Source organism: Protopterus annectens, chromosome 15.part0, assembly GCF_019279795.1.
Source record: "Protopterus annectens isolate FY-2018-M chromosome 15.part0, PAN1.0, whole genome shotgun sequence".
Classification (NCBI taxonomy): Eukaryota; Metazoa; Chordata; order Ceratodontiformes; family Protopteridae; genus Protopterus; species Protopterus annectens.
In genome coordinates, this window is record NC_056749.1 from 604,770,929 (window position 1) to 604,786,011 (window position 15,083).

The 15,083-nt window shown below is 37.5% G+C and overlaps 1 protein-coding gene across 1 annotated transcript in view; it reads left to right on the forward strand.

The window, feature by feature from the left end:
- The window catches only part of LOC122789860 (phosphatidylinositol 3,4,5-trisphosphate 5-phosphatase 2A-like), a 1,099,782-nt gene that overhangs the window by 750,880 nt on the left and 333,819 nt on the right, over nucleotides 1-15,083 (forward strand). Inside the window, exon 14 of the mRNA XM_044057294.1 lies at nucleotides 14,667-14,763. Within this exon, the coding sequence (XP_043913229.1) occupies nucleotides 14,667-14,763 (97 nt within the window). The remainder of the gene's footprint in view (nucleotides 1-14,666; nucleotides 14,764-15,083) is intronic.

The window sequence follows — 15,083 nt, forward strand, 5'->3', positions numbered from 1 at the left end:
ACATACAGAACAGCGAAGTTTTTCCCAGGGAAAAAATGTGCTGGTCCGACACACAAACACACAACACAAACACACCAAACAAACAGAAATCCACACACATACACCTATAATCATACATCTAACCCTACAAAAAACTGTACACACACCACTAACTATCCACTTACCGTAACCCAAACCCTAACCCAAAGGTCCATCATTATTGCACACTCACCTCACCCGCACCCTAGCCCTAACTCACCTACCCTGCCCTAACCCTCACGTCCACACAATCTCACACTTACCTGACCCATGCCCTAACCCTAACTCACCTACCCCGTGCCCTAACCCTCAGGTCCACACAATCTCACACTTACCTGATCCCGATCCATAACTTTCCACCACAGTGCTGAACATAGCAAAGCCACAGGAACGGCCAACCGAATTCCTTCCTTTAGTGAGGTATATGCCAAATGGGGCGTTGTACTCGATGACTGGTCTAATGAGGGAAGAGTAAAGAGAGATGATGACCTCTTTCTTCCTGGATGCAAAACTAGAGAAAGAGAGGTAAAGTTGGCACTGAATCTGTCGGCCAGTATGTTGGCAATATCTGTTGGCTCAGGTCCCATACACATCACTGAAATGCCACTTAACCAAAACCCACATGAATGACCTGAGAACACCATCAGGAACAAAACACCGACCGCTTGGAACACTGACTCGGAACTAATGGTAAGTAACTGCTCGGCCAGCATGTTGACCTTTGTCCCTTACCTCCACTGCAGTGTGATCTCGGAGTTGGAATAATTAGTTAGGGGGTGTTAGGGACGAAGCCCCCCATGTAGGTGTGTTATATTTTGTTCTGGTTTACTGGCTTATCTATCGCTAGTTCCAAGACGGTGTTCTAAGTGGTCGGTGTTTTGTTCCTGTCGGTGTTCTCGGCTCTTTCATGTGGGTTTCGGGTAAGTGGAAATTCGGTGATATGTAGGGGATCCATTGTTTCAGTATAGGAGGTACCATTGTGCAGTAATAAAGAAGCAAATCTGGGTATTGCCATGGAGATTCTCGATATAACTCTAGAAGGCTTTGTGGTTGTTTTTAGTGTCTGCCACAATTCTGCCTTCATAGCTAGCTTTAGAGGTTTTGATGAAGGATCTCAACTTTATGTTGAGGCTAATAAAGGAGTTTTTCCAGTCTTGGGACTTCACTATTTTCTATAACTGTTTCTTCCTTCTGTTGTAGAGTTTGTTAATGGCAGGGGACCACCAGACTGGCTTCCTTTTTTTGGAGGAAAGCATCTTGGCTCTGTTGGGTATGGCTAGTTCCATGCATTTATGCACATGTTTGAACAGTGCATTGGTGTATGATTGGTCATGCACCTATTTTCCATTTACCTGGGTGCCTTGAAGTTAGCCACCTCTGTTTTTAGGAGCCCAAAGTTAGTTTTGGAGAAGCTTTTCATGGTGGTTATCTTTGCTGGTGGTGTGGGTGTTATGTGGATTTCCATGGTAATTAGGTTGTGGTCGGTTCTAGCCAGGGAGGAATTGACTATTGGTGTTGAGCAGTGGTTGCCCATGTTAGTAATAACCAGGTCAAGGATGTTCCTTCCTCTAATGGGGGTAAGAATGAGCTGGTCTAGCGCATTGGAATTAATGAATTCCAGGAAGCATTGGGCAAGTGTATTGGTGCATGAGAGTGTTGGGTTGGACCCTAATAGTTTCTAGGGTGCTTAGGAACATGGAATGAGAGTCTTTGGGCATGGTTGGGGGCCTATAGCAGGCTACGACCTGAATCGCCATCTTACCCACTGTTAGTTGTAACTGAAGTATCTCTGATGTGTTATGCTGGGCTACTAGTCTGGAGGTGTGTATAGCCCTTGTGAATAAGGAAATACCACTGCCTTTGGAGCATCAGCCCATTTTCTGGGGCCAAAAGGTGTGGAATGCGTTATAGCCTGGTACCACAGGGGTGCTTTCTGTTGCTTTAAACCAGGTCTCTGTTACAGTACAAATGTCGATGTTCTCCATTTTGAGGAGTGCTTCAAGCAAGTACATCTTGAGATTTAGACTTATAGCATTGAACAGCATGACCCTCAGATTGCATTTATTTATAGCTGTTATGGTGATAATTTGGTCTTTGGAACACCGCCTAAAAAAGGCACTATAGGGGTGGAAAGAGCCTTAGCCAGTATCTGGAAATCTAGGGATGACAGATGCAGGCCATCTCTGGCAAAGCATCGAGGTCTGTCACTTCATGCCATCCCAAGCATACAGATACAGTATCCCCTTTGAATGACACCAGAAACTTAGCCAATTGTTGAAGTCATCATTTTCTGCTTGTACTATGGTATCATTCTGGGCGATGGTAGGATGCTGCTCAGGGCTAGAGTCATACCTGCCTGGGCCACATAATCTGAGAGCTCCTCCATGTCTCTTTTCATGTAGTCCAGGGAGGTGCATCTTGGGTCATTCACACCCACATAGACAATGACAGAGTCATACTTGTACTTGTTGTGGAGTGACCTGAGTGCGTGCATTATGTGTTGGATCCTTGCACCTGACAGACAGCTGACTGTTACCTTTTCCTCATTCAACCTAGTGAGTGGGACATCAGTGTGCCTCACTATTGAGTCACCTATGATTAGTGTATTTGGGCAAGCTGTTTTGCCTTAGGGGCTTAGGTTGAAGGGAACAGTGTGTAGGTTAGCTATGTGCCTTGTGATTTGTGCTGTGCTGTGGTGGTTGAGTGCATTTCTGATTTGGAGGTCTCTGCTGTTTGGGTAGATTTCTATTGAGAGCCTCCATGAAGGTGGGTGTGTGGTCGTGTTTTTATGTGAGAGGTGTAATGGTGGGTGTTCTGGAGGGCTATGTGTTCCATGTGGTGTGGTGCAGGTGCTGACCTTCTCCTCTTGACCAGCTATTCTGGTCTTGGCTGGAGAATGAATGTCTTCCAGTTTGACTATATAAGTGGATCTCTCACAAGTCTGAGTGTTGGGAGGTAAGAGGAGATGGTTGTCTGTGTATATGAGGCAGCTGCGACACTGCCTCAGAATGCCCAAGTTCACCAGGTTAATAGGAGAAAGCAGAGGGAACTGACCTTTAGACATGCCAGGAGTTGTGCTACAATAATTGCTACAGTATCTCTTTAAACAAGTTTGCAACGACACATCAACTTAGTAAGTTTAATAAGTTTACATGTTTATTATTATATTACACATTTTATTATATATTTATATAAGTGTTTTGACCATTTTGGTAGCTGTTGGTTTATTTAATTTTATTTTATTTACTCAGCCAACACTTATTTATTTATTTATTTATTTATGACAGCATATTCCGTTTATTAATGAATTGAAAAAGAATATGACATCATAACAGGATATATATAGCTTTTGATGTACTTCATTTAACATTTGATTCAAATGAAGTTCTAATGCTAGAACAAAAATGCTGGCAGTATTGAACATGCATGGGGTTGGGTCTCTATATTTATTGGAAGTCTTTTTACTGCATTTTGTGTATTCTGTAAAATAGTGAATGTATCCAGATGTCAGAATGTATTGTCTGTGTCAAGACAAAATCAGTTGTATTCAATTCTCATGATCCTGTTAGAAGTGCTTATACCTAAGCAGAAGAGAGTTAATGTGCGGAAAAAAATACTTGGATATTGATAGCTGTAAAGAGAGAGCTCAGATAGTTCCCTGTTAGCAAAAAGTGCCAGAGCAGATAGAGGAAATAATGCAAAACTGTTAATTTTGCAAAAACATTTTATAACCTGAATTCTAAGGAAGAGTAACAACCGTATGATATACCATGGAACAAACTTGGAACATTCAGTTCAGACATGACCAATATTTGATATGTAATTAAAGAATAACCCAGGGGTGGATGAGGGTATATCAGGATTTACCTATGGCTGGAGTGGTTTGATCATTAGGCAAAGATCAAGTGATTAAACAAAGTCAACTGTGGGGTAAATTCCTATATATCCAAACCCATGAGTGGGTTATTATTATTATTATTATTATTATTATTATTATACAATGTCATTATTTAAGAAATTGCTTCCCTTTCTTAAATATTGACTTAGTATAACAGCACCATAGTGCTCCTGCATGTTGCTTCCTGTTCTTCCATGTTTTCTGGTGTACTCTGCATGCCCATAGTGTTCCCGCATGTTGCTTCCTATCCTTCCATGTTTTCTGGTGTACTGTGCATGCCCATAGTGTTCCTGCATGTTGCTTCCTGTTCTTCCATGTTTTCTGGTGTACTGTGCATGCCCATAGTGTTCCTGCATGTTGCTTCCTGGTCTTCCATGTTTTCTGGTGTACTGTGCATGCCCATAGTGTTCCTGCATGTTGCTTCCAGTTCTTCCATGTTTTCTGGTGTACTCTGCATGCATATAGGACTTAACATTTCCATGCTTGCACAGTATATTGGTTCTGTTCAACAAATGAAATGGAGAAAAAAGAATTTCAGTTGCTTTTTTTTATTTTTTTAATGAGGCAAAAATGTGGACATTTTTTGAAAATCCGGACTGTTCAGAGCTATATATCAGTCTGCCAAGATAGCACAGAAATACAAGGAAGACCAGGTAGATTCCTGTTTCTTTAGTTTTGTAGAACATTCCTGATTTTTCTTGAATTTAGTCTGCCCTGTATAGCATATATCAATAGAAAACTCTGTCTGCTCAATGATATTTTAGCAGCTGGACTTTTTTCTATTGGTATATACTTCATTTTCCATGGTACACTGGTTAGTCTGTCCAATCAGTGCGCGTGTTTTTGAATAACAATGATGTGTCATTGCATACTGACTAATTTCCACAGACAATTTAATTGAAATATGCTAGTTGTGAACATGGCATTGAAAAGTAGTTTTGTTTCATATGGTACTCCAGAGAATGTAATTTCTGTTAATGATCTGTAGTTAGGTAACCAAGATTTCAGAAACATAGTTTGAGACTGAAAAAATCAAATGTGCTGCAAACAGACAACGATACCCATAGATTGATGATCATATTGACAGGATATTGTATACAGTTAGAAACGTGATGAAGGAGCATCATACAACTGACAAATCTGATTGTTTGTATGCAGGAACACAGAGGCACTCTATTTCAAGGAATAGTTCATTGCCAACAAAATTAGTCATGAATAGAAAGATAAGAATCAGTTGACCTACTGCTGCAAATCCACAAAGACAGAATATTATACCAAAACAGCCTGAATAAAGTGGGAATATACATTCTGAAACATAATACTGAAGGTCAAGCCAAAAGTGTCATAGTTGGTCATTGTAATAAATTCCTGTTTTCTTCTTCATGATTAATGATCAATCACTCATATATCTTGTTACATAAGTTTTATTAATATGCAGTTAGACAGACAACACATTATACATGTCTTATCACCAGTCAATCACACATGCTCTGCCATCATTCAGTTAATCACACAGCTTGTTACACATGATTTATCATCCATCAGTTAATCACACTGACTGCTCTTTATGCATAACAGTTAGTTACATGATTTATTATCCATTAGTTAATCAGAAAGACTGCTCATTCATTATACATAGTTTATTATCAATGAACTAATCACATAGAGAGCTCATTACACAGGATTTTTATTCATCAGTTAATCCCATGACTGCTTGCTGTGCATCAGTTAATCAGAGACTGCTCATTCATTATACATGGTTTATTATCTGTTAATTGGACCACTTGATACATGATTCGTTAGCTAATCACATGAACAGCTTGACACTCTTGATCCATCATCAGTCACACAACCTGTTATACACAATTTATCTACCATCAGATAATTACACACATAACTCACTACACATGATTTATTATCCATCAGTTAATCACAAAGACTATGCATCACATGATTTATCATCCATCAGTTAATCACACAGATAACCCATCAGACATGATTTATCATCACTCAGTTAATCACAAAGACAGCTTGTTCCACACTGTCATCCACCAGTTATTATGCAGTCAACTCATTACACATAGGTTCATAGGTTCATACTAGGCTATCTGCCCTAGGGCATTTATAAGCCTAGCCAGAGTGTGTTTGGCTTTCGCCACCCATTTTAAAATTAATTTTGCTATGCTCTTTTTCGAGGTTAGTATACTGTGCCTCTGTCTAACAGTGACACAGAAGTGATACCCGGGGTAAACCTACGATCCCCCATCCACTCATCAAGATTCCTCTTGAAGAGAGTCAATGAGGGACTCTGCTTAACCTGGACTGGGATTTTATTCTTGAGTGAAGGGAGCCTCTGGGTTATGAATCTGTCCCTCCAGCATGTCCTATTTATTTCAGTGCTGAGGTTCAAGTCTCTCGAGCGCGTAGCTCGATGGGATTTGGATTTTCTGAGGTGCAGCATGTCCATTAATTCCAGGGTGGACATGGCTTTCTACGTCAGGCACAGATCGCCTCTGAGCAGGTGGTATGTCACTGAGTAGAGCTGGAGTTTCTTTATCCGGGCAGCATATGGCATCTGTTTGAGCCCTTTGATCCTCTTGATGAGGTACTTTTGGGGTCTTTCCAGTTGCTGCAGGTGTCTGGTAAGGTACATCCCAAAAGGGGCATTGTACTCAATTATGGGCCTGATGAGGGATGAGTAAAGAGGCACGATGACCTCCCCTATTCTAGATGTGAATCCCTTCATGATTAGGTGGGCTATATAAAATGTTTTTCTTACCACTTTGGCCACGTGGTTGTCAAATGAGAGATTGCTATCAACTTGGGTTCCCAGGTCCCTAATTACTTCTTCCATACTTAATGGATTACCACCTATGTGGTAATTTGTGGGCACTTTGTTTTTGCCAAAGGGGATGGCTATACACTTTTTGGCGTTTAGCTTGAGGCCATGGCTCTGGCACCAGTTGTCTGTTTCTATGAGGCCTTTTTGGAGGATGCTTGTGTCAGCTGGAGAGTCGATTTAGCACCCAGTTTGCAGTCATCTGCGAACTTGGTCAGCCACAGTCCTTCCGTGTTTGCCTGTACCTCCGAGAAATATATACCGAACAGGAGAGGTCCCAGGACTGAGCCTTGTGGGATGCCACTTGTAACTGGCTTGGAGTCTGACATGGCTCCAGCAATTCTAACCATGTGGGTTCTGTCCTTGAGCCAGTTTGCAACCCATCTAGTGACATAGGGGTTTATATTTAAGCTGGTGAGCTTATCTATAATGCCCGAGTGGGGTATTGTATCGAAGGCTTTTGCAAGGTCCAGGTAGGCTGTCTGTGTGATTAAATGGTAGATGACAGTGTGGAACAAGCTATCTTTGTGATTAACTGACTGATGATAAATCATGTCTGATGGGTTATCTGTGTGATTAACTGATGGATGATAAATCATGTGATGCATAGTCTTTGTGATTAACTGATGGATAATAAATCATGTGTAGTGAGTTATGTGTGTGATTATCTGATGATTTGTCATTCATCAGCTATTCACACAGATAACTCTGCAGACATGATTTATCAACCACTTAATCACACAATTTTTTACAAGTTACTATTCATTAGTTAATCATTAGATAACTCATCAGACATGATTTATCATCAATCAGTTAATCACAGAGATAGCTTGTTACATACACATTTTCATCCATCAGTTATTCACACTGATAATTCATTTCACATGATTTATTATCCATCAGTAAATTAGAAGACAACTCTTTACATGTGATTTATCCTCCATCAGTTAATCCCATTCAAGATTTATTATCCATGAGTTAGTCACATAAACATTTTGCTACACATCAGTTTTCATTAGTCACTTACACTGTTAATCACACGGACTGCTCATTACACTCAAGTTATCATTCCTCAGTTAACCGCATAGATAACTCATTGAACATGATTATCCATGAGTTAATCATACAGACAGCTCATTATCCATCAGCTAATCATATAGACAGCTTGTAACATTGTTACATGTTATGCAGTGTTTGTCAATTAATTAGACAGAGAGCTCATAACACATAATGTATCTGTCAGTTAATCACAAAGACGTCTCATTATGCATTATTTATTATCCATCAGTTAATCACACAGACATCTCTTTACATATGATTTATTATCAGTCACTTAGTCACGCAGCTCATTACACATGATTATATGTCAATCACACAGCTCATTATACATTATTTATCATCAATCAATAAATCACATAGCTTGCTATGCACGTTTTATTATCCATCACTTAATCATACTAACTCATTATGCATAATTAAATATCCATCATTTAATCACACAGACAGCCTATTGCAATTACACATGATTTATCATCTGTCAGTTAATCATAGACTGCTTGTAACACATAATTTATCAACACTCACTTGATCACACAGACAGCTCATTACATATGTTTTATCAGTTTACCTTCAAAATGTCATGTCTGCAGTGTGCGGCACCAGATATGAGAAAGTCAGTGTGCACAGGTTTGTATGAGCAAAAAAAAAGATGCCAAATTCACAACAGTGGATGGTAGTGTGTGTTCACTGTTGTAAACTAGATATTTTGAGTGGAGATTGCACTATAGTTGTGATTGGGAAATGTACCCTTTCCCTCACTGTTGTGCAATCTCGTAGTTTGTATATATAAGTAGCAGGCGGTGTGTTGTTGAATGGCACCAGATGTCAAGGTAAGTTCAAAAAATGTCAACATTTAGATTTTGAATTGTTGACATTGTTTTTGTTTTGTTATATTGATCGGTCGCTATCATAAATTTCGACAATGTATTTTGAGTATGTCATCACTCGCCAAAAACGTTTTTGAAATTTGAAACTGTTTTAATATGTCTGCTAATCAGATTGTTTAACATGTTTTGTCATTAGTCAGTTATTCACACAGTTTGTTATACATTTTATAATTTGTCAGGTAATCTGTCAGTCACATAGATCTTTGCATTTTATCATTAGTCAATCACACAGGCTGACAGCCCATTAGAAATTTAAATAACATACAGGAGTTCATTATGCACACCTTATCATTAATTACACATACAGCTCATTGCATGTTTTATTATATGTCAGATAAATCCAAAGACAGCCTGTTGTACATGTTTTATCTTAAATCAATGTGTTAATTGCACAGCTCCTTACATTCTTGTCATCAATCAATTAATCACAATAATGTTTCATTGTAGATATTTTATCAGTCAGTTAATCAGAGAGACAACTCATTATTTGTGTTTCATCATCAGATGGTTAGGTCCACAGTCAACTCATTAGACATGTTTTATCATCAATTAATTAATGACATAGACAGCTCATTAGTTTGTTTGTAACTATGTCTGTGTTTCTTAAATTCAGATAAACTCTATAATCTGAATCCTGTTTTTAATATGTCATACATAAACATTGTACTGTTTTCTGGAGCTTTTCTCCCAGGGCCTGCACTGAAAATGGACTGCTAACCTAGTCTGACTTTTCGTGGTTAACAAATGTAATACATAAATAAATATAAATAAATTACACACATTTTATCATCAGTCAGTTAAGCACATAGATTGTTACACATGTTTTATCCTTAGTCAGTTAAGCACATAGCTTGTTACACATGTTTTATCCTTAGTCAGTTAAGCACATAGCTTGTTACACATGTTTTATCCTTAGTTAATCACATAGCTTGTTGCACATTATGTACGATTTATTATCAGTCAGTTAATCACGACATTTCATTAAACACATTTTATCACTGGTTAGTTAATCAAACAGACAGTTCATTATACCTTTTTTGCCATGAGTCAGGGACACGAAAGGCAGTCGTTATACTTTTTATCACGAGCCAGTCACACAGTGAGCTTGTTGCATGGTTATCATCAATCAGTCTCATATATTTTTGCACACGCTATCTTCAGTTAATCACATGAACAGCTCATTACACACATTTTATCAGCTAGTTAATAATAGAAAATCAACATGAACGCTTTCATTTAATAAAATATAAACTTCATCAGACAACTGAATAAAAACCATGCAAGGTTTAAATAGTACATACTCTTGCATTATTGGATAATAAATGAAGTTTATATTTTATTAAACGAAAGCGCTCACGTTGTTTTTGCTATTATTAAATTCTTTTAAATTTTAATTTTAAGACTTTGTTGCATTTGGTGTTTGGTTTGTGAGGCACCTATCCCTATCTACCCACCTTTCAGAAGTTGGACTTATTTGCTTGTGATCAGCCAGTTAATCATATAACTTGTTACACACAAGTTTACCATCCGTCACTTAATCATACACACAGAACTTTTTGCATGTACTATCATCAGTCAGTTAATGAGTCAGACAAATATTTTATCATTAGTCACATAAATGTTTGCACACACTATCTTCTGTCAGCAAAAGAGACAGCTCATTACAGGTGTTTTATCATCTGTCAGCTAATCACATAGTTTGTTATATGCAATATTTCATCAGTCAGTTGACCACACAGACAATTTATTACACATTTTTTCATCAGTCAGCTAATGACACATTCACGTTTTATTATCAGGCAATCACACACAGCATTGCATGACACATGTATTCAGACAAAATCAGGATAGGATTCCAAAGCATTGTTCAGTTTATAAATGACAAGCATTTTCGATCTTTTAAGTTTATTTAGGCTATGGAAGATACACAAGTTTACAAGCAATCAAACCAGTCTTACAAGTTACGTATCTGTATGTGGTCATATCATTGTATGAGGCCCCCTGTTATGTCTGTTCTGACTTCCTAATCCCTTACTTATCCTTTTCACCAGTGTTGTTATTCTGTAAAGATCTATGCAAATAAAGGAACTTACAATATACACAAATTCACTGTCATCACATCATTTTTATTCACCATGAACTGTTCTTTCCTTGTAACCAATTAGACTCTGCTAACAGCTTGTGTAATTTGTGATGTGCAGTCCTTGTTACATTTAGTAGAACATAATCTAAACTCCAATGCATTCTTAAATTATAATTTAAGATGCAAAGTACTTGTACTGGAATATTATACAAAATCAGTCAAGTAACTGTTATGCATTCTTAAATCAAGCAGTAGGATTATGTCTTGATGCACTATCCAAGTGTCTTATTGATATCACTAGGACTATGTCATACTGCACTGCCCAGTTGTCTTATTGATATCACTAGGACTATGTCATACTGCACTACCCAGTTGTCTTATTGATATCACTAGGACTAGGACTATGTCATACTGCACTACCCAGTTGTCTTATTGATATCACTAGGACTATGTCATACTGCACCACCCAGTTGTCTTATTGATATCACTAGGACTATGTCATACTGCACTACCCAGTTGTCTTATTTATATCACTAGGACTATGTCATACTGCACTTCACAAGCTCAACATTTCTTTCCAGTGCTATAATGGCTGCAACATCTCCTCTGTCCAAGGTTAGCTTCAGTTACCATTGCCAATGAGCTAGGTTGTTAGGGTAGTGACTTTGTACACTATATATGACTCATTGTTATATTTCAAATGTGCATGGAAAAGTTTTATAGGTTCATAGGTTCATACTAGGCTATCTGCCCTAGGGCATTTATAAGCCTAGCCAGAGTGTGTTTGGCTTTCGCCACCCATTTTAAATGAATTTTGCTATGCCCTTTTTCGAGGTTAGTATACTGTGCCTCTGTCTAACAGTGACACAGAAGTGATACCCGGGGTAAACCTACGATCTCCCATTCACTCATCAAGATTCCTCTTGAAGAGAGTCAATGAGGGACTCTGCCTAACCTGGACTGGGATTTTTCTTTCCAATGTCTATAGAAATTGGCATTTAAACTAAAGGGTAAAAAGGCCACACAGACAAAACATTCAGTAACAACTACAAGAAAGTCCCAGCTAAATTAAGAGTTTTCACAGTGTAATAACTTAACCCTCTTGTAGTTTTGACTTTCTGTCTTTCGGTTGTATTCTGTTTGTTCAACATTTTTGTGTGATCCTTTCTTATTTTTATTCACCCAATGACATACTTTCTGCTTTGGATGTTATTCCATATTTGTTGTCCATTTCTTTGAGTTTGCTGGTCTTTTGGAGTCAGCAGTTTAGTTGCTACTTCATTTTGTCACATCTTTTTATTAGTTAATGCCTTTGTTTACTATTCTGAATTCCTGTCAGAAAAAATATTTAAAACTTTTATAAAGGATATGGTTCTCTTTTTGGACATCCGTAGGATGTGCCTTCTGTAGGAATGCATCTCTCCCTTTTTTTGGGCTTCTGGTTTCTAATAAAACTAAGCCTTTTTCTGAGATAATCTTCTCAAAGCCATGCAGAAACCTTGGTGCATTGTTCCTAACCTTTCTCCGTATGTGCACAGGCAATACCTGTGAAAAAGTGCAGATCTTGCTAATGTTAAAGATCATGTTTAAGGCATGAAAAATCATTTTCCTTTGAAAACAAAAAAGTGTTTGCATGTTTACATGCATCTTTATGCTTGCAAACACTTTTTTTGTGTGAAAAGAAAAGTGCGTTTTGAAACCTTTAAAAAAAATATTATGTTTTAAATATGCTTCCAAACATGGACACTAATAATGCTGGCTTAGTGTTGTAAATTAGTAGTGTAATGTAATGTATTTAATGTAATTAAGTTAACAGTTTGGCAGAAATCTGAAACATTAGAAATGAAGAAAATGAATGCTAGCACATGACCTGTTATTCTAGCAACTTTATAAATTTAAAAGAGCAATATTTAAAGTATGTAGCTATTTTTTTGCCTTTGTTGCCCCCATTATTTTTGTCACATTTCTTAACACTAAGAGTAAGAGAGGTATGCTCAGGTGTGGTAGGTTCTTTAAAGCACTGGAGACTAGCAGGCAGAGGGCAGTGTGTTGAGTAGTCACATCAAATCTTTAATTTTTTGGTAGTTTTCTAACCGCATTTCTTGTACAACTAAAGCAAATTTATTGACTGTAAAGGTCAAATATAGTTAGTGAAGTTAAAATGTATGTCTCTGTCTGTCTAAGTATCAGAAGTATGACCCCTCAACCCTGACACGTATGTGCATAATTTGTCTGCCTATATTTGAACGTCTTGCAATAGTAAAACGTCATGATTTATTACAATTTCCTATAAAATGTTGCCTACATTAGAAGAAAACATCACTTGTCGAAAGCAACCAAAGTTCAAAAGTAACTTTATTGTCATTCAGACTATACACAACGCACAGCTGAATGAAATTCCGTTCTTACAAGCACATGTACAAATCAGAAAAACACATCAACATAGAAACAAAAACACATAAACAAACATCAGTGGCAACAGTTACAAGTGAAAGCACAGAAAGCACAAAGCTCCATCAACCGCGATCTCCAACAGTCCAGTCCATCAGCATCGCCACCAACTCCCTTTCCAACACCAGCATATCCCAAGTCCAATCTGGTCCTAATCTGCATCATAGACCCACATATGATATAAGGAGAAGCCTGGCAGACAAACATGAGGTATCTGCTACTGTGTTTGGAGCAACCGCTACTACCCGAAGCCCTGAATGCCCACAGCCAGCACAACAGTCTTCCAACAGACCAACCATCCACACCGTCACAGTCATCACTCCACTGCAGACACCATCAGCAGCCTACAATCAAACCTGCATCTCTCAGACCAACAACAAATCTGGTCCCCTAAATCAAACCTGGCACCAAGGTCTGGTCACCGCTTTCTGTTCTCCGTACTATGCACTCGCACAGTTCACCACCGAGGCCCAAAGCTTCCTTTTTTGTTGTATTCAGTTCAGCGACATCATAAACTGAACATGAGATTACACCATGGACATCACACCACTTGCCAGGTCAAACGGATTACTCAGCGAATTACAACTTACAAAAAACTTTACAAAAAACTTTACAAAAAAAAAAAAAGAAAAATCAACATAAAAAACACAAAAGTACATTGTGAGCTAGAGAGGTCACTGCCATAGCAGGCGCTGCCATCTTTACTATTATTAATTATTATTAATAATATAATTAATTATTAATGATATAATATATAAAAATAAATATGTATGTTATAATTATATATTATAGATATGTATTAATATTGTATATATAATATATAACATATATATTTATATATATATATGTATATATATTTTATAATTATCATTACCACATTACCATTACTGTTATAACCACAATGAGACTGAGCAGAGCAAAAACATTTAGTCCAGCACCACTTCTGTTATATTAGTAGTGAAATATATTTTGTTTCAGTGAAACAAAAACACTGAAACAAATCAAGTTATATTTATTTATACTTTCTTCCAAGAAAATGAACTAAGTCAGTGAGATAGCTTAGATTTACAGGTTGTAAAACATGCATCAATGTATTAAATCTCTTGTTTCAGAAAGGGAAAGTTTATTTCATCAGATTTTAGTCTGGAATTGGGTGAAATGCAGTAAATAATCTGTAAACTAAAGCATTACATATTAGCTTCAAGAAACATTTTTTAAAACCAACGGAGTGTTGAGCTGTGCATGCAAAATCTACATAATATGTTCTTGCATGTGTTCTATAGAAACCGTTTTGGCTTAATTTTGCCCACAGAATGTTTAACTCAGGAGTATTCCAGCATCTAAATTCCATATTTTTTCCACAGTTAATAAAATGATGATTTCTTACTTGCCAATGTATTCTTGTTATCATTCAAGTATTTTCTTCTGCAGGTAATAAAGGTGCAGTTGGGGTGTCCTTCTTGTTCAATGGGACCTCATTTGGCTTTGTGAATTGTCATCTGACCTCAGGCAATGATAAAACACTCAGGTGAGTCTAAATTCTTTCCTAGCAGCTATAATAAAGTGCACTGTATCACAGTAATTACAACAATGTAGTCCTTTGGTAACATTGTCCCAATCTGCTGCATTTTTGAATTCCATTTTCTTTCCACCTTTGCACTAGATATGTGAGTACAGCTGCAGTCATATGTAATACCTAGATGAGGAATATTTTAGTCAACTGATGAAAATTTTGACATACCTTTGATCAACAGACTTTATTTAGTTTTATGTTCTTTCATATAAATAATTGTATTAGGCTCCTTTAAGCACTGTGTGATTTATCTACTTGTCTCAGTCTTTAGAAAA